The sequence below is a fragment of the Agelaius phoeniceus genome, chromosome 14 (assembly GCF_051311805.1).
Source record: "Agelaius phoeniceus isolate bAgePho1 chromosome 14, bAgePho1.hap1, whole genome shotgun sequence".
In the NCBI taxonomy this organism is placed as follows: Eukaryota; Metazoa; Chordata; class Aves; order Passeriformes; family Icteridae; genus Agelaius; species Agelaius phoeniceus.
The window spans coordinates 12,117,279-12,138,972 of NC_135278.1; the positions used below are offsets into that span (position 1 = coordinate 12,117,279).

General features: G+C 40.7%; 1 protein-coding gene across 2 annotated transcripts; it reads right to left on the reverse strand.

The window, feature by feature from the left end:
* Positions 1 to 1,713: 1,713 nt before the first annotated feature.
* Positions 1,714 to 21,654, reverse strand: LONRF3 (LON peptidase N-terminal domain and ring finger 3). Of its 2 annotated transcripts, XM_054641507.2 has the most exons (12): positions 20,920 to 21,652; positions 19,599 to 19,717; positions 18,909 to 19,031; positions 16,573 to 16,728; positions 14,965 to 15,208; positions 14,200 to 14,290; positions 10,935 to 11,049; positions 10,414 to 10,535; positions 9,560 to 9,718; positions 8,398 to 8,560; positions 7,447 to 7,596; positions 1,714 to 6,754 (listed from the first exon to the last, which is right to left on the reverse strand). In XM_054641507.2, the coding sequence occupies exons 1-12, from the start codon at positions 21,539 to 21,541 to the stop codon at positions 6,596 to 6,598; spliced, it is 2,223 nt and encodes a 740-aa protein (XP_054497482.1). In that variant the 5' UTR covers positions 21,542 to 21,652; the 3' UTR covers positions 1,714 to 6,595. The 2 variants fall into 2 exon arrangements, with proteins under 2 accessions (XP_054497482.1, XP_077041924.1); XM_077185809.1 differs by lacking the exons at positions 1,714 to 6,754; positions 7,447 to 7,596; positions 8,398 to 8,560 and adding an exon at positions 9,284 to 9,434 and having other exon boundaries at positions 20,920 to 21,654.
* Positions 21,655 to 21,694: the final 40 nt, after the last annotated feature.

Genomic DNA, 21,694 nt, shown 5'->3' on the forward strand with positions numbered 1-21,694 from the left:
TCTTTTGTTGTGTAGGTTTTAGAGAGCTTGATATTAGTGACTGATGATAAAAGCCTGTTTGAAAATCAGGAAGACCTTTAAAAACCCATCCTAGCCCTAAATAGTTTAGTAAAGCAGTTTCTAGTCTTTCATCTGTACATGTGGCCAAGAGGCTGAGAGATGGCATTCCTTACCTCATCCTTGGTTGTGAGTAGTATGGAGCAAAGACCAGGCAATCTATGGATCCTACAGTAGAGGCTAAAGAATTGTTGAAATTAAGAAATCAGCACCTCTTTTGAAGATAAAACTGTTGCCATTGTACCTTTCACCCAGTCACACAGAGAACAACGGCGCATTAAGAGATGCTCCAGGATTTTGTGGCATCTCATTTACAGAATAAAAACATGTTACTGACAACATTTTGAAGCTGGGGCAGGTCACAGCCAGTCCCATGTCCCTTTGGCCAGCATGGCACAGGGTCCTGATCCCATGCACAGCAAAGTCAGCACAGAGTCCTGTGTCAGGGAACTGGGGAGCAAAGGCTGACTGGAGGCAGTGGCTTTCCTTTAACTGCTTCACAGGATAGAAATCATCCAAAATTGCTAATGATCATTTTAATATGAAGCATTATGTAAGTGTGGATGACTTTAGCATATTTCAAATACCATTTGAATCAATCTGTGTAGGTACAGTTATAAAACGAGGACATAGTGAGAAAGTAGTTGGGAAATATTTTGCTATCCTATATTTGGGTTAAATTCTGTTTCATATTGCATCTAAACCCCTCTTTTTCATAACCACTCTTAAAGCTTTTAAAACTAAAGTTATGACTGAATAGTTTAAATCAACATGTTCCCAAGAAAAGGTCCAGTTTGGATTATTTACTATTTCCTGATGAAAATGCACTTCAACCAAAACTTCCTCTGATCAGACACAAATATATTTTGTTATAGATAATAGAGACCTTGACATACTGAGTTGTAGGCTTAGCCTGTGCCCTGGATTCTAAAGTAGATGCAGAGCCTGAACAAGCTTACATAAGAGGCCAGCAAGGCAACCTCTGACCCCAGCAGTGGCTGGGGCTTAGGCAGCAAGTCACAAGCATGCTCCAACCTGCTCAAATGACAAGGCAAAGGAAGCAGTCTATACATATGTAACTTGCAAAAAATTTTCCAATCTTCATATTTTTTGTAGAATAAACTCTTAGTATTGAATTTATGAATGAAGGTGTTCTTTAGCTTTCTCTGTGGAGTTTGATGGAACTTCTGAAGTGGTCATCATTGAAAATAGCCCTTTCATCACCACATAGACACAGCTTAAATGTGGCTGGGATGCACTCCTGCCTGAGACATGAAAAGGGATCCTGGTCATAGGTTTAAATCACAGCAACCTGTAAAGCAAATAGTAAAGCAGCAGAGGAATAAAAGCCCACAGAAGTGCAGGGTGGTGCAGTAAGCCAGGCCTTTTCACTTTACCACAGCAACAAAGGAAGAGAGGAGGGGGAATAAACCAAGCCCAAAACCCCCCCAAAAACCAGCAGCACATGCTGTCATGTTTTACAACATTTGAGGTTTGAACAACTTAATTTCTATGGTTTGGCTTCTTGACTTCAAGTGTTGTAGTGTGACTGCAGGATAGAGGAGTTGTTCTTTGTTCCTTTATCTAAAAGACCTGCAAAAAGCAGCTCCCCTGTAATATTTGTTTGCCTCTGTAGTTGTTATGCAAGCCAAAGAGTAAAGAAGACAAAAATTTTAATTAGGAAACAACTCTCCACACAGACTGTTGGTACAACATAGTTATAAGTACATCTACAAACACATACAGGTTCTTTGGACTATGATTTTTTAAAATATATTTTTTATGACAATGCAAACAAATCTGGAAAAAAACAAATTACTTCAAACTTATGTAGAGGTAGCTGAACAGTATTCTGTCCAGTGATATGAGAGTATAACTTAAGTTTCATTTCAAGTTCATTACAGTGCACAAAAGGATGTTTTACAAACAAATGGAATATACAAGTCCACAAAACATTTTATTTAAAATGGCTTGATAGATATATTTCTGGCACTCTTGTAACCACATAGCTTGATGGAATTAAATTGGACAAGTATATGGTTCCAAATTAAGACATCTTACACAGATAGTCTTTTGCTCCTCATTTTTGTACTTCTCCTGTTCCTTATCAGGGAATTATAGAAGCTATTACATTGGTTTTGCTACACTTCTGCTCTGTAAACCTTTGTTCTGCAAACTGAATGTAAAGATTAAAAGCTGCATATGTTTTATATTTATAAAATATATGGCTATGACTATTAAAAAGCTCAAGAATGGCAATAACAGAATACAGGCACTTCTATGTGAGGGTTACTTTAGACCTTATGAAAATCAAACATCAGTAAGCACTTCACATGATACCTGGATGAGTAAGTCAATGTAATAGTTCAGGTTTTTATTATCCACCATTTTAATCCTGTCTAAGCAGATTAGTTTCTTTCTTCTTTCAGACAATATTTATTTAGCAAAGTGTTTCAAGAGAGTGACTTTGCTCAAACTACCATTTTGCTATTGCCATAAGACTTCCAGTGATTTGCTGGGCTTTGGAAATAAACCCCAGCTCCTAAACTACATGCTGCACTAGTTACAGTTTCAGTTGTGAATTAAATGAGAACTAAGCAGGGGTTGAAAAGAGGGATTGTGTTCATCTGATGTAGGACTTGGGGGAAATGGGGAGCACTACCCTAAGTGCATATAGGTCCATAGGGTTTTTATGCACAAAACCCCTATAGATAATTTTCACTTTCTTTTTTAAATAAGTGTTTGTGAACATGTTCTCCATTCCTAAACATTACATTTAAATACAACCCCTGTCATTGATTTAAACACCAGTAAAACTTCAGCACCAAGTAGAAATCATTAAAAAGAAAAATTTTCACAATGAGAACAATCAGCCACTGAAGTAATCTTCCCAGGCAAGAGTTGGATTTCCCAACATTGGGCACCTGTAAGATTTGGCTGGATTGCCTGCTGGGCCACCTTGTCTAGACCATGCTTTTGCCAAGAAAAGTTGGACCAGCTGATCCTTGAGGTCCCTTTCAACCTGGGATTCTGATTCTGTGAAAGACCATCTAAACCAGAACTCAACTCTATGAAGCTCTTTCTCTACAGCACAGATTAACCTGCTACATCCAGATCCACTATTTTTTTTTTTAAGATTAAAACAATCTTTGGATTAATAAATCCATGGTTGAGGTGTTCTGTCAGTGAGCAGTGGTGCAGGACAGAAGGACGGCGAGCCACAGGTCTGACAGCTGGTATCTCTTATTGCTACATTGTCATGGAAGATAGCAGCACTCAAATTAATTACAGAAAAACAGCAAGAGGAACTTTTACAGCTAACACCAGAATGTCACTCAAGACTTAGCATAAAGGCCTATCACACCATTTTATCATTTCATTATTAAAACTACTGAACTACTGTCTAAGCAGCCTATGCTCCCACAACAATTAATCAATACTTCTGACCACACAGGAAATACAAATTGGAATCATGATTTGGTTTGTTGGGTTTTTTGTTTTTAGCAGATGAGCAGGACTGGTTATAAAACTGGGTTTGGTGTCTAGAAAAATGTGAGCAGCTTAAATAAAATATTCCCCCAATTAGTATTTTATCTGATCAATGCTCTTTCTATAATTAAACTGAAGGTATTTTTAAATCTGTTCAGCTGTTTATTCATGCCTGTGATAAATGTTGCATTTACATCCTTGTACTTATTTATGCAACTGAAAAAATCAGTGGTAGTGTGGCAAACCTAGATTTTTTTTTGTTTTAAGCATCATTACTGAAACTTTACCATCTCAACACAATGAAGGCTAAGGGTACTCCTTGACTAGTTTTTCCTGGACAGGTTTGTGTTCATTAGCATATATCTTTCTCAGTATTGGTTTTCATTTCTGATGGAATTTTCAGACTTTAGCCATTAATCCAGGATGTGTGGCCATAGAGCAGCCCCAGCAAGAATGCTACTGTACCTGTACAGATGGAATTTTGATTTGTTGTGCATGCAGATCACCTGTTTGCATTACATGCAGTAGGTCCAGTGTTTCCAGGCTGCAACAAATGCACTGGGTGCTCACGATGCAGGGCATGGACACAAGTCTCTGCTTGGAAATTCTGGCAGCTTTACTCAAGGGTAACAGAAAAGACAATATTCATCTTTAAAATCAAGGATTCTTTCCATGACATCTTTTCTAAAACAACAAAATAGGCAGAATGAGTATGTAGAAGACACAGCATGCAGGATAAAAAAAATAATTACATCAGTGAGAAAACAGTTTAAATTAGGTATTTAAGCTCCTTTTCTCACAGATAAAAGTAAGAAAAGTGGAAGCTTTTTTTCCTGTGGGAGCAATATGAGACACTTATGCTGTGCAATAGTACATAAGGATTTGTGGAAGAATTGCATTTAATGCAGCTTCACTTCCAAACAAATAGAAATCACTTTGTTGACTTATGAACACAAATTGCCATAGCAGGTGTCAGCCACCATCACTTGGTACTGTTCAGAAGATGTAGGTGTTTTTCTACATTGTTTAGAGTATGCCAAATACCACTCATGGAGGAAGTGCAGCAACCCAGCAGTATGGAAGGAAGTTACAGCATTTCCAAAGTAGCTCAATGCAAACAGGACACAGATTCCATGTGCACCACAAGGGTGAAACATGTTTGTCTTCCATTAGTTTCTTTGGTACCCTTATAAAAAAGTTCTACAGAATTTAACAAAAGGGGAACAAAGGTAGCTTTATGGAAACTAATTTTAACTAACAAATATTTCTGATGAGATAATGGAAAAACGTGCAGAAAAGTTCCATTAAATCCTACTGCATTTTTTTCATAAAGGCATGAAATGGCAGAGTGCTATCCTGCATAAAAAAACCCCAAAGAAATTTATAGCATTCCATAACATTCTCACTTCATTCTAGTTTTTGCCACTGAAAAGGAAAACAGTAGCTTAGAATAAAGGCCCAGTTTTGCTCACATTGAAATCAGTGAAAGTAAAAATCAGATGGAAGTAAGAGCAGTCCCAGAAAGTGGTACACTGTAAGCAATACAAGCAGCAAAACAAGTACATGAACTGTTGATTAAAAAAAAAAAAAATCAAAACCAAGATACTTCCTGTTCTCATTTCTGCCCTATTTTTACCTGCTTTATAGCTAGAAGTAATCATGCTAAAATTCACTTGCCTTCCTTGGGAGATAACTATTATTAGCAACACTACCCAATCTCTTAAGAGAAAAGCAATGGCTGGGTAGAGATTTGAAGCTAACAGAAACCTGAAGATTGGGGTGAAATAAATAGCATTTATTACAACATATTCCTTCTTATGTGACACAAACTACCCTCTGAGTCCTACAGTTCAAAATAACTCCCCCCTCCCCCTCCCATACACACACTCCAAAGCCAAACCCCACCAAACATTTAAAAGAAATAAAACTCATCTTTTAACAGCAATAAGAGTTGATGGAAAAAAAAAAATCTAGGTATTAGCCTACAATGAAATGACACCAGTACTTCCAGTTTTCTCTAGGATAAGACACTTTCCATATATTGCAGCTCTTTCTTCGCAGTTGTTTGTAGCCATTGTCCATTTTTGCAAGAAAGAGTTCAGATATAAATTCAACTTCAAGTTATTCTGTTCTGTGAAATATTAGGGGTTAGATCCTTCTGTCAACACTATGGTCAATTCCCACTGACATCAACCATCAGTACTTGAATTTACCAAGCACATAAACACATGCTTAAGCAGGTGCTTGACTGTTTGGTTGCATCAGGAACCTCTCCACAAGCATAGGATGAACCTTCAACAGCTGTGCTTGAATTAACTTGGACAATCTGTGTATTTGAAGACTTCAAGGCAGGATGTTTTGGGGGCATTCTTAAGCTACAGCAGAACTGGGGATGAGTAGAAAAACATTCAAAGTATTTGAACACAAATAACTGAAAAATTATCAAAGCAGTTGCTTGTGCACTGCAAGAATCATCATTTTTGTCCCCAGTCATAAATACAGGGTAAAAACACTATAAATAGAGCAGCTCACTTTCCTTTAGTGAATGAACACATAAATAATATACATTTTGAAACAAAAAAATCATAGTGCAAAAATAAATTATCAAACAGAAGTTGTGAACATTATTTTACACAATGCTATATAAAACCTGAACCATTTGAATAAAAGACTTTGCAGTTCACTGAAATAACGCATTAACCTTATTATTTCTGCTTCACATTAAACTGCACAGTTTATCCTTTATCCACTAAAAAATAAAAATAAAATAAATTAAAAAAACCCTTAAGATTTTTAAAAGGTTTATGGCAAACAAGATCACTTTTTGTTCTATCACATTTGTTATGAATTTAGCAGTGCAGCGATTGAATACTTGTCTCAGCTCCGAACGGAAACTATTGAAGTATCCATAAACATCCCCTGCTCTTTATAAGTCATTCTCTTTGAAGCTCAGGGCTTGAAGCATCCTGACACACTCAGATCTGTAAGACATTATTGCAGTTACTGGAGTGACAGGGGCAGTGGGAGCTGCCCAGCTCCAGCGCCGGCGTCACCGCGCCCGGGCGCGCGCCATGAAGGTCAGCACGCGGCGGATGCCGCTCAGGCGCTCCCGCAGCGACTGCATGGCCAGGAAGGGCAGCTGGGCTCTGTTCTCCAGGGGCAGCACAGCCAGGACCCACCAGCACCAGGCTGGCCCATTGGGGTTTGCCTGCAGTCAGGGGGAAAAATATAAATTAGAAGTCAGGGGCTGGTTTTGAGGATTTAACTCTGAAACGCGGTTGTCGATAGCAACGCAGCAAGTGGATTATTTCATTGCCAGCCTAATGGCTGGTCATTACTGGCTGGCCTGAAACAGGTTACAAACAAGTGGCACCTTTCCTAAAAATAGAATGTTAAGATTGGATGCATTTCTATTGCTAGGAACAATTTATAGGCCTTCTGGATTTTTAAAAATCTGTTTTCTTCCCATGTTATTACTGACCCAGATCCTTGGGATTCCTTCTCCATACTTTATGACACTTTATGATATTTAGCTCTTGTTGTTATATTCTGTTATTTTAGGACCCCACCATTTGCAGTCTTTTATCAAAAGTAGAAGTTTCCAGTCGCCTATTTACTCTCAGTCATTTAACTGGGGAAGTAGAGCAGGCAAAAAGGCAGCTCAGTCTCCTGGGATTAATGCAGTGAGATAAATAGCCTCAGTTATCAACATTAAATACAAACTTTTTCTTTGCAACTGTGCTACCACTGGTGTGTGGCAACAGAATTTAGAGGCTCAGCTTACGTGGGGTAAATGCAGAGTATTCATATTTTCATCTTAAAACACAATGCCTGCCAGCTTATCGGATATCCCTGCTATTTCTGTCCCTAAAAGTTACATAAGCCACTGATTGTGGATACCTGTGGGTCAGGATCCTTAGCTGGCATTGGACCAAAATGACTGAGAATTCGACTTTTGAGTGCTTGCTTGAGGGAGTTAAACCACGTATAGGCCTGATCATAGACAGAGTCATGGAGAACAAGTAATGCAGCATACTCCTGTCCTTGCACCTGGAATAAGAAATGAGAGGGGGAAGGTTACTGTTAGTTCAGGCTGCATGCTGGGGAAGGCATAGGATTTTCAGGGTTGGGTAAAGGAAAGAAAAAGAAAAAAAAACATGCCAAAAGAGTTCTGGAATAAATAGTGAGAGTTCATTTGGTGTTTCCCCTTCTGATGACCCTCCACTAACCAAATTCTTCACTTTGCCTGTATTCTAAACCAAAAATATCTATTTGTAGAATTTGCAGTTTCTGGATTTTCATATGAAGAAACCTTTACACAAATAGTGCACAAAAACAGGAAAAAAAGATTGTGCAAAGCTTTAAAAAAAAACAAAAAAACAGTCGAACCTCAGAGTAGACAGTTTATCTTCCCATTACATACCAAAATCTCTAAAGAATTAATGCAAGCGATTTTGAAGGTTATGGTGCACCCAATCCTGCTGTTTCCTACCTGAATAGGGATTTTAAAATTGGCTTCCATACAAACGGTGCAGGGCTCCCCCTCCACCCTCTTATAAACTGCAGTTATTCTGTCCAGAAGAGCAGTACGAGCTCAGACTGGATTCCCTTAGTCTGGTCCTCTGATAAATACCTCCAGGAAACACTCTTCAGTACTTGGGCAGTGTGTGTGCATGCTTGTGCTGACTAATATGTGTCCCACCTTAACCATGAGCAGTTATTAAATACCACAAGTTTGTTTTATTAGAAACGTCTACAAAAAAAAAAAAAGAACTCCCTAAAAACATACTTGCTTAGAATTTCACATAATTCACACATAATACAGTTTAAATGAAATATTTCTGAACTTACCTTTTGATCCTCAATGTACTCAATATCTGCTGTATTATATCCATCACGCTGGCTGTGCTGGATCACCTTAAATCTCCTCTTGCCAATGCTGTCTACAACAGAGCGACCATCAGCAAAGAATTCAACATTTCTTATCTCCAGAATGCAGCCATAATCTGCAAACCTATTGAAATCAGAACAAAAGCAAGTAAACAAATCTTATTCTCTCCACCCTGAGTTCCACAGAGCTGCCATGCAGCCAGTCCCTGCCACAAAGGTATTTACCAATGTCAGCTCATTTCTATTGTTCATAGCACTGACCTGCTCTAGTTCAAATTATTCCACAATTGTTTGCAAAACTATCAGGAAGATTCAGACTGTCTAATCTGATTAATGCTAACTGGATGTTTTGGAATACAGGAAACATCTTATGAAACAGAAAGATACACAGATCAGAAGCAAACTTTCTTCATAATCCTAATATGTTCAGTCAGTTTGTACAGAAGGACAAGTGCAATTCAGAATATTAGCATTATGAAAGGACAAGGAAATCTATGAAGAAAAAAGTGTTTGCACTATTTCAGCATATTTTACTTTGCAGGTGAGTATTTTCTGCAAATCATATTTTTCACAGACTATACATACCCACTAAGTTTACAGCATAAAAAGAAGGAAGAAAAGCTAAATAGAGTCAAACATTGAAGTCAAATTACCTAAGACTGACCATAAATGGCTCAATGTAAATGCTCAGCCAGTCCTTATGAAGGTCATGTTATAGCTCTGCAGCCACCACTATAAATATATAAAGGATACAAACATATCCTATAATTTAAGGAAATTTAGCCCAAGGACACACCTTGCTGCCATTTTGATTTCTTGTGCCAAAACAGATTTAAAAGCAGGAGAAAAATACACTTGCTTTTTATGTATTACAGAAGGTCTGCAGCTCAGTCACATGTGACACACATTCAGTTCTGAGTGTTTTGAGAGAACAGACCATCATATTAGTCAGAATCCAAGTGCTCAAGAGAAACTTCTGCCTCCTCAATGTCTTTAACCTGCATGATCAGGAAGAAACTTTACTGGAAAGCTGCCACAGATATTACAGCCATGGACCTTTCTGCTCCTCTCCACTGGCTCCAGACTAAGAAGGTGCCTCAGATGGTCCAAGCTGTTCACTCACCCCTTGACAGGGTCGCTGATGCACATCCCAAACTGTCTGGTGCCTGTCTCCATGCACCTGCGGATCATCAGCCGGTAGCAGGGCTCGAAGATATGCAAAGGACAGGGCACTGTGGGATAGGCCATGGTGCACACAAATATGGGAACATTCTTATTTAGGCTGTGAGAAAGAAAGGACAAATCAGGTATGACGTTTTACCAAACTACTGACTCATAAGGCTCATATGCTTTAAAATTGTGACATCTTTAAATAGAAATTATAGCATCTTTAGCATAAAATTCTTAATGGAATAACGAAAGCTAAAATTATTGGTAAAAGCTTAATTTCATTCTTAATGGAATAGTAAAAGCTAAAACTATTTTCCCTTTAACTGACTAAATACTCTAGAAAATTATATACCACTTAATAGCAGACAGTTTGTTCATTAAGCTTTCTGGATTTGTTTGTGAAAGTATTATTGGATCTCTATTATTGCTTTCATTTTCTTTATTTTCCTTAATCCCATTTCTTCCCTATCCAGTACATTCCAAACCCCATCTTGTCAGACTGCTTCTCACTCTGTGCCTTTCACAGAGGTCCACTGAAAGAGACACATTGCTTTGTACTTTGTTTATAAAGTGACTTCTACTACTTCTCTTTATTCTCTTTCTTCTACTTCTCTTTATTCTTTAGCACAGTTCTAGTTATTATGCTCACTCAAGCACAGTTTCCCCTGGACCCTGTTCTCTGAAATCACATGGTACAGAGAAAGAAGCTCTATCAGCATCTCAGCTCATGTTCCACAGCAGCCAGAGCCACTCCCAGCCAACAGCAGCAGAATTAGAGATGGGATTTTACATAAATGGATTACGTACTTGGAAAGCTCTGCTATTTCCTCTTCATAAATCTTTCTCCTTTCAGTGAGTTCTTCTGGAAGATATCTGGCTATTAGCTCCTCCATTAGCACTGTTTTACAATATTTCCTCATAGCCAAACACTGCAGTAAGAACACACACAAGCAGTTAGAACATCCAGCACTTCACAGTGTTTGGTGCCTGTGCAAAGGACATCACCCCATTTTCTGATGTCTGTGATTCTATCATCTGTCAAACTTGCCACTGAAGAGTTGTTTTTTTAACTATTTCCTGTGTTACAGACATTCACTTAGGAAATCTGGAAAGCAAAAATCACCTACAGATTTTCTAAGTACAGGCCTGGTCCTAAGGTTTGAACAGAGACTACCCATGCTTGGCAACTCACAGGAGCATTTTAAAATTCACATTCTTCCTGAGTTATGTAATATTTCTTTTGTGTTGGGAAATATCAAGGCTGTCTGAAGGTGAAGTGGTTCCTACCAGTAGCACTTGAACTTATGCTGAAAAAATCCAAGTATTACCTCTGAGAGCCCTTCCTTGCACAGGGGACATTTTGGGTTGTGATCCAGGCATCTCTCCAGACATTTGAGACAGAAGGTGTGTCCACAAGGTGTAGTGACAGGTTCATAGAAGAGCCTAGATTGGAAAATCCAAGAACAAAAAGACAACAATATCGTGTACTAAAGCAAAAGAAAAAAGTTGCTACTAAAAATAGCTGAATTTATTTACTAACTTAACTACTGACTACTACAGGGACAAAGTCTCTTCTTGCTTTTAATTTCTTCAACCAACTTTTGTATTTATTCAGCCTACAGACTTTGTTATTGCCACCCAACATGAAAGGCAGCCCATGAACTCTGACTTCAGTAAATGTGAGGGACAATATTGTCATGAACTTCCAACAAGGCAGCTTTTAATTTTCCTCTGTGTGAGCAATAAACAGACCCAGAAGTTGGACTATCTGACTTCACTAATGAAATTGAGCAATACTTCCACAACTATTACTGAAATTTTGTGATTACTTGTATATGTGTGGAGCTAAGCACAAAATACCTATTTGCAGTAATAGCCCACATGAGTAATTACAATAAACTAGGACTTGGCATGATTCTATTATTGCCAGCTCTAATGGGTATTTTTTTTTAATAGAGTTTTTAACCTTCAAGGGACTGCTTTTCTGGAAATGAGTGACAGGAGGTTCATATTTTATCTGGAAGAATATTTAAATATATAAGGGCAGGTATTCAAAGTATCATGGTACCTATTCTTTACCCATTTCAAGGACCTCTATGACACTTATTTTCATATAAAGACTTTTTCCTTATTATGATTATGCAATGCTGCAAAGTCATGTTTCCTTGTCAATAAAGACCTTAAGGAGATGTAAATAACACATAAGTTTTTTTTTTAAATAGAAACAATTCAAATCTAGATACTAAATTGTCTGGAATATACTATATTTTATAACATACTCTCTGAACATTTTAAGGTCTTAAATACTAGCCTCATTATAATTTAAGTGAATTAATAATTTTTCTTAAAAGTATTAGTTTATCAAAACAGTACACTATGTTCTGTTAAACATGTGGAGATTAAAATACATAAACTCACATTTATCAGCATCTTTGACAAGATGAGTGTATTTAAGAATGCAACTGGCTTTTAACAAGACTGCTATAGAGAGCTCATTAAATGTCATTAGTTACTAAAAACATTGACATTTAAGCAATGGAACATATGAAATAGTATCTAAAATGCCACACCTATCTTATTGCAACTTGATGGTATAATTGAAAACACTTGTTAACTGTTTCATGAACAGAAACCTCTTAAACCATGTGAAACACTGAATTCTACCCCAGTGTTCCAGTAAGCACTGCATTGCATATGTAATTATTTGGGACTGACTTCATCTGAAACACAGCATAAAGAGAAAATGCTCCTCTTAAGATTCCTGAGCCTGCCCTAGCTCTCACAAAAGCCAGCAGCAGCTTTTCCTAACAACTCTAAGAGGACCTGGACAAGCTCCACGACTTGCAGAAAGAAATACTACACACCACGACTTGTCATGACATTATTTTGAGCTACTGGAACACAGAAACTAAGATGCTGTGGAATAACACTCCTTTTCTCACTAGTACCTTGCTTTGACTACTCTGTATTTTCTGCTTGCTGCTGGAGCAAAGGTAGATCAATAACATTTTTGCCACTCCATCAGACAAACAGGTTAATAACAGCTCCTGCAGTTAATTGTGAGCAGGTCAGTAGGTTACTGGGTAATTAGACCAAAGCACTCAGGAACCAAAACCCCAAAAGGCTTCTGAAGAACATGGCAGGAAGTAATTACAATGGGTCTGCATAAATAACCAGAAAGATCTTAGGAGAGCTTTCCTGAGCACAAGCCCTCCTTGTGCAGTGATGTTACCAAGCCCACACCCTTCTGAAGGCAAAGTCTGCATTTGGGACTACAATTCCAGGCACAGCACCTATCCATCCTCTATTCTATAAGGGAAACAGTAATCCTTGGGCTAATTCCTTCACAAATGTATTGTAGTCTGGCTGTTTCTGATTTAACATAGGGGATGAGAAAGTAGGATTAATTAATTTTATTTATAACATCTGAAAAATGTTTTGTGGACACAATGATAAACAAGCAGAATCACCAAACCATCTAAGACCAATTGTGTGGCTTTCTGTTAGAGGAAAGTTTTGCTCTTTGCACTATTGAGTGTTTTGACAGCTGCACAAACTTTTGGAACATATTTCAGCTGTAGACAGGCAGAGGGAGAGGGGGCAGATCTGATTTATTCCAAGCAGAAGCAAATCAGACAATACAGCAGTTGGTCCTCAAAGCTTTCAGTTTGTCTAAAACAAATTGAAGCCTCCTCCTCTGCATACAAACAACAAAATCCAAATTTCTCAAAACACAAGCCTTCAGAAGTACATCCCTAAAGAGGCTATCTGCTATTTAAGAATTTTGAAATATTGTGCAAAACCAACCCCAATTATAGATAAATCTGGATAATTAAAAAAAACAAACAACCTAAGCAACGCCCACTGCAGCAAGTGAAATACCTTCCCAATATTTCTAAGTCACTAAACCCCCCCCCCCCAATGTATTTGCCAAAGTGAAAATGTTTTGTACAAAACAAGTAGTAAAATAGGTGCAGTTGACAACTCCTACTTGATTTACTAAGCCACTGCTGTTCCCAGGAATAACTGCTGCTTTATTAACAACAATTTTCTCTACTGGAAGAAGAAATCTTCAAGCAAATGGAGTGCCTGCCTCAGTAAAGTGAGGAACACATCTCTAAAGCAAGAGTTAAAGCACACTCTTGCTAACTCACAGGATCCTCCTATTGCAATAGCAGCAACACAGCATTTCACATGCAAACTCAGAATATTCACTGGATGTGGTCTCTTTAGGTATTTTATGCTTTTCTGACAAACAGCTCCACAAATTCCCAGGTGACAACTGTGGGTTTGTGCACTCTGTCAGAGGTGAGAGCAAATCTTTCAGACACCTTCTCTAACATGCTTAAGCCCCACGTGACTGTGTGCCCTTTCCAAAGCAATCACCAGCCCACAGAAGATCAAAGAGTGCCCACTCATCAACAGTGCTCAGAACCAAAGGTCTAGAAATGCATCACTGGAGTAACAATCACAGTCAAAGCTAATTTCATGTCACAGGCAAAAATAAGTAAGCAAGCTAGAAAAATCTCTAGGTCATAAAAGAGAGGAAGATACAGCTGGAAAGCTATAGATATCTGTGAGAAAAGAACACACCTCATACACAAGGAGCAGTCCAAATCTGATGGATCCACAACTTCAAATGGAATATGTTGTCCAGTACTATTTTCCCTAATATCAACTATGTCTATCAATAAGAAAAAAAAAAAGCAGTTGAACAGAACCATGCAAGCACAATGCCATCTCATGTATTTACACCAGCACCTGATATTTAAATGTGTGTTGTATATACTTGCAACTTACTGAACCATGAAGCATCATTACAGTAATTTCTAATCAAAGCTTCAAATTCAAAAGCCTTGGCACAAATCAGCACATCTCCCCTTAATTTTGGTCACATTATAGCCACTTACAGAGGGATCAATCTGGCCTTGCATTGGCAATCAAAGTCAAAACATTCTGTTAGTGCTGAAAGTCTAAAGTGAGACAAACTCTTCTCTCATACCATTGTAAATCCATCCCACAGCATGAAAACAAGGCCAGATACCAAGAACAAATAGAGTTTGTACTTTAAAACTTTTAGAATTATTATAGAAAGTGCTCAGACCATGTGCAACACTGATGTTCTTTAAAAGACTCTGGGCTCTGCTGAGGAAAGCACATGACCCAACCTTCTTTGCCCCTATTTAGACTTTTTTTCTCTCTGCACACAGTAAAGCTTTCACAACATGCATCCCTTGATTAGACAAAAAAAAAAAGATAAAAGGCAAAGTGGAATTTGGTCCCTCTTTGTCTGAATCTTACAGAAGAAAAGATTCCATGGGTGGCCTGCCATGGAACCTGTCCTGTAATTAAGCATACCTTTCTTCATCAGCTTGCAGGGCACCTCAGCATTTCTCACCTCCTCTGAGCAGCACTTCCTTTTTAGGAGGCTGCATTTCTCAGAGAGGAGAAAAGTAGACTCTGGCATGGAGGTGAATTTATTCTCCTCCTCTGAGCAGTCCTTTTTGCTCTCTGTAATTTGTATAGGTTTCCTCAAACAACCAGAAGTAGTTACATTTGGTTCCTCTTGAATGGAAAAACCCTTTTTCTGTTCCACATTGACCTGTGTGAAGAGAGGACTAACATTAGACCAATCTTCCAACAACCTGGTAAGGAAAAAACTCAACCTGTCAAAAATCTTTAATATTATAGATCACCAGGAAGGACTTTGTAGGTCAAGAAGCAAGAGTTTGAGAATTGCTAATCCTAATTTAAAAAAATAAAACCCCAAAAAGCAAGAAACCAATAAACTTGATTTCCCCTCCCCACCATTAAGGGTTTTCAGCCCTTTTGTGTGGCTTTAAAGCTCAAAGGTTGTGAAACTGGATTCAGGCAGAAATGTGGCTAGATCTCATGTTAAATATATTGTTATCACTGAACCTATGGGAAAATGCATATTGTTTACAGCACAGTGATGGTATCAACCAACAGAAAAACCAAAATAATTCAGTTCATTTTAAGGAAGCAGTAAAAACACACAAAACTTATAAAAGAGAAAATGTCCAGAGCTTCCTCTTGTAAGCCAGATTCCTTTCTCAGAGGATAAAGCATTCAGGGTTTATCTGCTATGGTCACAGGACATCCTGTGAGCAGCCCCTGCACTGACATCACCTGTCAGCTTTGTAACATCACCTCCCTGGATGGACCCAAAACCAGACACTGGATTGTGATGTGTAACATGCAGGAAGATGAGTGAACTGTCCCTTGAATGGTTTTGTCAAAGTCATGCAAAAGGGTTTCTTGTCAGAATATCCCAACAGCCTTTCCATGGGGCCACTGATTGTTTCGTATCAGTCTCAACAAGGCAGCTCAAAACCTCCACCTCGGTCTGTAAGGACTAGCCAAGTTTTCTCCTGAATATACAATATATGCAAACCCCATCCCAAAGTTCAGGTCTCAGTGAAGCAGAAGTGATCCTTACAAACCTATGAATGTAAACTTCTGCAGCCATTTACAAAACTGCAGCTGCAAAACCGAAGTTATGAAGTAGCTAACATATCTTATGTAGCCCTACAATAACCTGTAAGCATTGTACAGAGTATAGAATGAATTGATTACTGGCATCACCAGCTATAGCTCAAGTTGAAGCTCTAGATTTTAGCATTTCACAGCATTTGAGAATATCTAAATCCAATCTACAGAGGCTCCTTTCCACTACCAACTACTTGGAAGACCTAAAGACAATTACAGGAGTAGAACCCACTTAATTCTGACATAAAATGTATCAGAACAGAGGACTTCTATTAAAAAAAAAGTCAAATAAGGAGACTTCAGTAAGTTAACACTGTTTTGTATGTTCTGAAGCTCAGTAAAAATTTGAGAAAATGTATCCTCCTATCTCCCAGAGGCAAAAAGGAGAGAAGGCTTCCCAATGTGAACACAAAACACACAACAAATTAAGAACCACACATCAGACTTGATCTTTACCTTGAGCAACCTTTGTAGGTTATGGCTGGTGCCTCCAGATCCCACTGAATTTAGGAGATTCCCCTTTAATCTAGAGTGATGTGACAACAGCTGCAGGATATCGGGTAAGTGTTCCTGAGCATTTCCCGGGATCAGTGAAAACAAACTAAGTAGAAGCTGTGATATAAAACAGAACACTTCACTGCTTAGTTCCTTCCCTGCAACCTCTAAATGAAAAAGCAAGTAAGGGAACAGCTGAAAGAAGCACCCAGGATTTTGTTAAAACCATTTAAAGAGTCCTTTAAACGAGGGTAGGAACAAAGAGTGCAAGAGCTTTTGTTAATGTTAATGCAATACAGGCCAAACAGACAGCAAGGAACATTTTCAGAGTTAAACAAGCCCACAGAGTCACTAATCATTCTCTGTGATGTGACACACACATGCCTCTGTCCTCTTTGTCCTGCAGTTCAGGGCTCACCAGAAATTGTTAATATCTTTCTTAAATGCTTTTGGGTCATTGCTTTTGTTTGTTTTTTTTTTTTGCTGCACATCATCTTTCAGTGGAGTTTACTAGTACAGAAAGCACTCATCTCACAGGCTTAATCCAAGATCAGTTGGGTAAATGTGTCTGATATTGTAAACTGTGGCTATTTTTAATTCACTTATGTCAGAATACAAAAAAGGTAGGCAGTAGAAAAATACCATTTTTTAATTTTCTATAAGAAAATAAGTGAATCTGTTTCAAGTAGCAGCTTGAAGCCTCTTGTATGGCATAGATTATCAGATGAATATTTAAGCAAAGAAACAGACATGAATATAAGATTCACACTTCAAAAACTAATTTCAACATACTACTGAGGTGATCCTGCTGATGCCTGAGGAAGCCACATGACAGCTGAGATTTCTATTTAAAGCCAAAAAGGATTTCACAGGATCACACTGTGTCCAAACTAACACAGGCAGACAGTTAATACAGGCAGAACATCACAACTGCACCCAAAGAATTTGGTAACATGCAGTATGTCACTGTTATGTGACCAGCCTTGGAAATGACCCAGTAAAATATTGCATCATGGATGAACTCTGTGTCTGATGAGTGCAAGTAATTCTTTCAGTCATAAGAAGCCTAGTTTTTCTCAGAGCCCCACTGCTCAGAAATTAAATGTCTTGGAAATGGCTATTTGGAGTCAGAATTTAGAAACATATCTGTTTGTTTCTGGTCTTTTTGCTCTAGTGCACAGAAAGTCTTCCAGCATGACTGTGAGCACAAATCATGACATAATGACAATGAAAGACTGCATGGAAGCCCTGGGGAAAAAAGCAAACAAAACCCTCAAACATCAGTGACAAAAAAACCCTCAGAGGCTGAAATCTCAACCATATATAAAATGAGAGAAATTTAATTTCACTACAACCATTGAGGTCTGTTACCTTTGTGAGTAAAGTTTTACTGTAAGAATTCTACTGTGCTTAGAAAGCCTTATGTGCTACAGAACATAGAAACCTTAATGTTCCCGTCCCACCAGTGATTGAGAATGGCATAAATACACCACCATAAAGGAAAATAAAACTATTATATTTTTATTGCCCTAAATAATCATTGCAACACTGAGCCTTTTAACTATGACAACAACAACAAAAAATTTCAGATGTCAAAATACTGATTTACAGGATACCAGAGATTTGAGGGGTGGGCAAAACAGCAGTATTCAAAAAAGCCATCTAGGACTTCCCACACATTGTAAATTGCATCTGAAAAAAGCCTCACTGCAGATCCATTTTTTTTGCTTATTTAGCATTAATTATTAGCAACCCTAAAAAACTATTTTTAAAACCGCTCTTCCTTTGTTGACTGCTTCCTCTTCCACACCTCCTGCACACACTGACACTGGGGCAGCATGACTGGCAGTAGGAAGAAAGCTGCTGCTCCCAAGTGGAGTTTGATGAGTGCTGCGTGTTGTGCTCTGCCAGTCACTGGCCTGATTCATCATTCAATAGCAACTCCCCCTCTTCTGCACTCCAGCATTGGGAATAGATTGCCAAGCTAGGAATCAATTAGAAATTTGAGAATCACAATAGTCTGTGGGTGGCAATTATTAACAATTCAGTTTTCCTTCAAATTTTTTGATGCTAGCACTGTAACTGTATCCACTGAATGGCTGCTGATTATATTTTCTTGCTACCTTCCTATCTTCAGATCAGCAATACATGACTCAAATGTGAACAACAGTCTGGATTTGTATCTCCATCCAGCTCTCTAGAGTAATGAGAGAGGGAAAAAGAAAAAAAATTGTATCCTCCTTTATAAGAGGCTCCTGAAAACAATTGTGCAGATCTAGATGATTTAGGGAACTCACCTTTTGTGCCTCAGACTTGGCTGTCTTGTTCCCACTATCTAGAGCAAGGCAGAATAGAAACTCCCTTAAAGCTTCTTCTGTTTTCCCCAGATTAGCTAATGCTTGTCCTTTCCTTAGGTGACCCTGCAAGGAAACACATCCACAGCTGCAGCTTTTGTCAAGAGGATATGCAATAAAACCACAGTGAAAGTACAAAAGATCTTTCTGAAGAAGGAAAAGTTAGACAGGAAAAGTCACTATAACCATGCCTTACACCTAGACACCACTATTGCCTGGGAGCCTAAACACAAGAGTCCTGAAAACTACAAGCATAAACAGGATATTCTCCCACTCATGCAAGTATGATTCTCACAGCACCTGAGCCCAACTGATACTGGAAACATCTACCTCCCTACATCCCTCTTCTAAAATAGTCATTTTGTTCTTAGCATTCAATTTTTAGAGAGTACACAAAATTGATATTCATCCAAGTCAAGGTTAAGAGCCATGGCTCATTCTCCAGGACTAGCACTCTCTTTCTTCACCCCAGGAAGCTCAAGAATATTTTGGTTAAATGTCTGCAAATTGCAGGAGTCCAAAAGTTACAGGGACTTAAAGCCTCCCTCAGATTCCACTGTCTAACCATTCCAACTGTTTTCTATCAGGGCACTATCAAGGTTTTAAAAAAGTACAACTGGAGTCAGAACTTACTTTCAACCAGTATGGCTGGAGCCTGCACGCTGTTTCTGCATCGTGCAATGCATCTTCACAAGCTTTCAAAGTGGAGTTAATCTGGGACCGGTTGCTATATAATAAGTGGTCATTTGGAGCTGTAGGAAATAGAAAAAGTGGTTGATTAGGTAAAAAGAAATTAGTTACATAAGCTTTATTCCTTAATTTTAATTTTTTTTTTAAAAACACATATTGGTGCTTCCAAGTTGCACAAACACACAAAACATCCATGTACTAAATTAAATCTGGAAACCTCTTTGGGTAACTCCAGACAAAATGCCAGCTATGTCTTATATAACTACAGAGAACATTGCATAAATAAATGCTGAGACACTCACACAATAAATTACCAGCACTGACTGAGGATCAGATGGTTGGTAGAGACACACAGGAGACACTTAAAACAGCAGGAGGGATGCTGTCATACTGTAGGGAGGAGTTTCAAAATTGGTAGCATCAAAGTTTTTAAGTGATAAATTCTTTTCATGCCAGAGCTCAAAACACAGAAAAAGAAGGTACAGCATGAAGAATCAGGTAGGGTTACAACGATCACCGAGTTACACCCACTGCAGCATCGGGACACAGCCTGTGCTGGGGGAAGGCTGGGCACTTTTGCTGGGAACATTTTCATTTCAGTGAAACGCTTCCCTATAGTACCTTGCCTTTAACTTCTACTTAGTACTTGCAGCGTGAGTCACTTTTTCTCAGGAAAGCCTGCATGAAAAGGACCGCATCCAAAGTTCTCCCTGCGCAGCCCCGCAGGCGCTTCCCGGCGCTGGGGCGGGAGCGCGGGGCCGGGCGGGCCGGGGGTGCGGGACACGCCCGCGGCCCGGACGCGCATCCCCGGCGCTGCCTGGGCTGCGAGCGGCTGCTCCGCGCCCGGGGGTGCTCGGCGGGGATCCCGCGCCCGGAGCCCTTCCCGGGGCGCGGCGGGATGCCCAGGGCGCGGCGCTCCGCTCCCGCCCGGCTCCGCCGGTTACACAACGGCGCCGGCCGGGGGGAGCCCCGCCGGACCGCAGCTCGGGCTTACGCAACCGCTGCTCTCCTGACCCAGTTTCACCGCGGGCCGAAGAGCCGAGACCCCTCCCTGGGGCTCCCCTCCGGACACCCGCCCCAGGACCCGGCCCGGGGAGCGGGAGTGCGTCCCCGGCACGCTCCCGCACACCGGGGTATCCCCGGCCGAGCCCTGGGCTTGGTGGAGCGAGAGGCGCCGGAGAGGCCGCCAGCGAGCCCCGGCCGGTGGAAAGTTATCCCTACCCCGGTGCGGGGACCAGCGAGGGATAGGAGAGGGAGCCCTTACCTAGGCTAACCGCTTCATTGTACTTCTGCAGGGCGGCTTGGAGCTTCTTCTCCTTGTAGAGGAGGTTCCCTTCGTGCCGGAGCTGCGAAGCCTTCACTTGGCAGGGGAACCACTTGGTCAGCAGGTTGCTGAGGATGACATTGACCCGCAGGAGCTGCCCGGCCGCCGCGCCGCCCGCCTCCTTGCACAGGACGCAGCGGGACTCGGGCGCCCGGTCCCTCTCCAGGCACTTTTTGCAGAACGTGTGTCCGCAAGGCAAGGAAACGGGCTCGAAGAGGAAGCCCTGGCATTTGCGGCACCTGAAGACGTCCCACTCGCGGGGTGCCGCGGGCTGCCCGGCGGCGGGCAGTCCCTCTTTGATCCGGACGCTCTGCGCCAGGCACTCCACCAGCTTCTCCAGTTGCTCGGCGCGCAGCTGCTGGTGGCGGGACGCCAGCTGGTACAGCGGCAGCGCCTCGTGCAGCCGCCCGCCGAAGGCCAGCGCGTCCGCCCGCCCGAGCAGCACCTGCCACTCGGGCCCCAGGCCGCCGCCGGCCGCCTCCAAGTTCTGCGCCTGCAGAGCGCCGGCCGCCAGCTGCAGCACCAGCTGGGGCTCGGGACGCGGCGGCAGGTGCGAGCCCATGGCGGCGGCTCCTCTAGCGCGGCGGGCGGCGCGGGACGCCGTGAGGCGCGGGCGCGGCGCGGCCCCGCCGGGCCATGGTGCTGCTGCTGCCGCCCCGCGCCGGGAGCGCCCCGCGCCGCCGCCGCCGCTTATATAAACCCGGGCACGTGACGG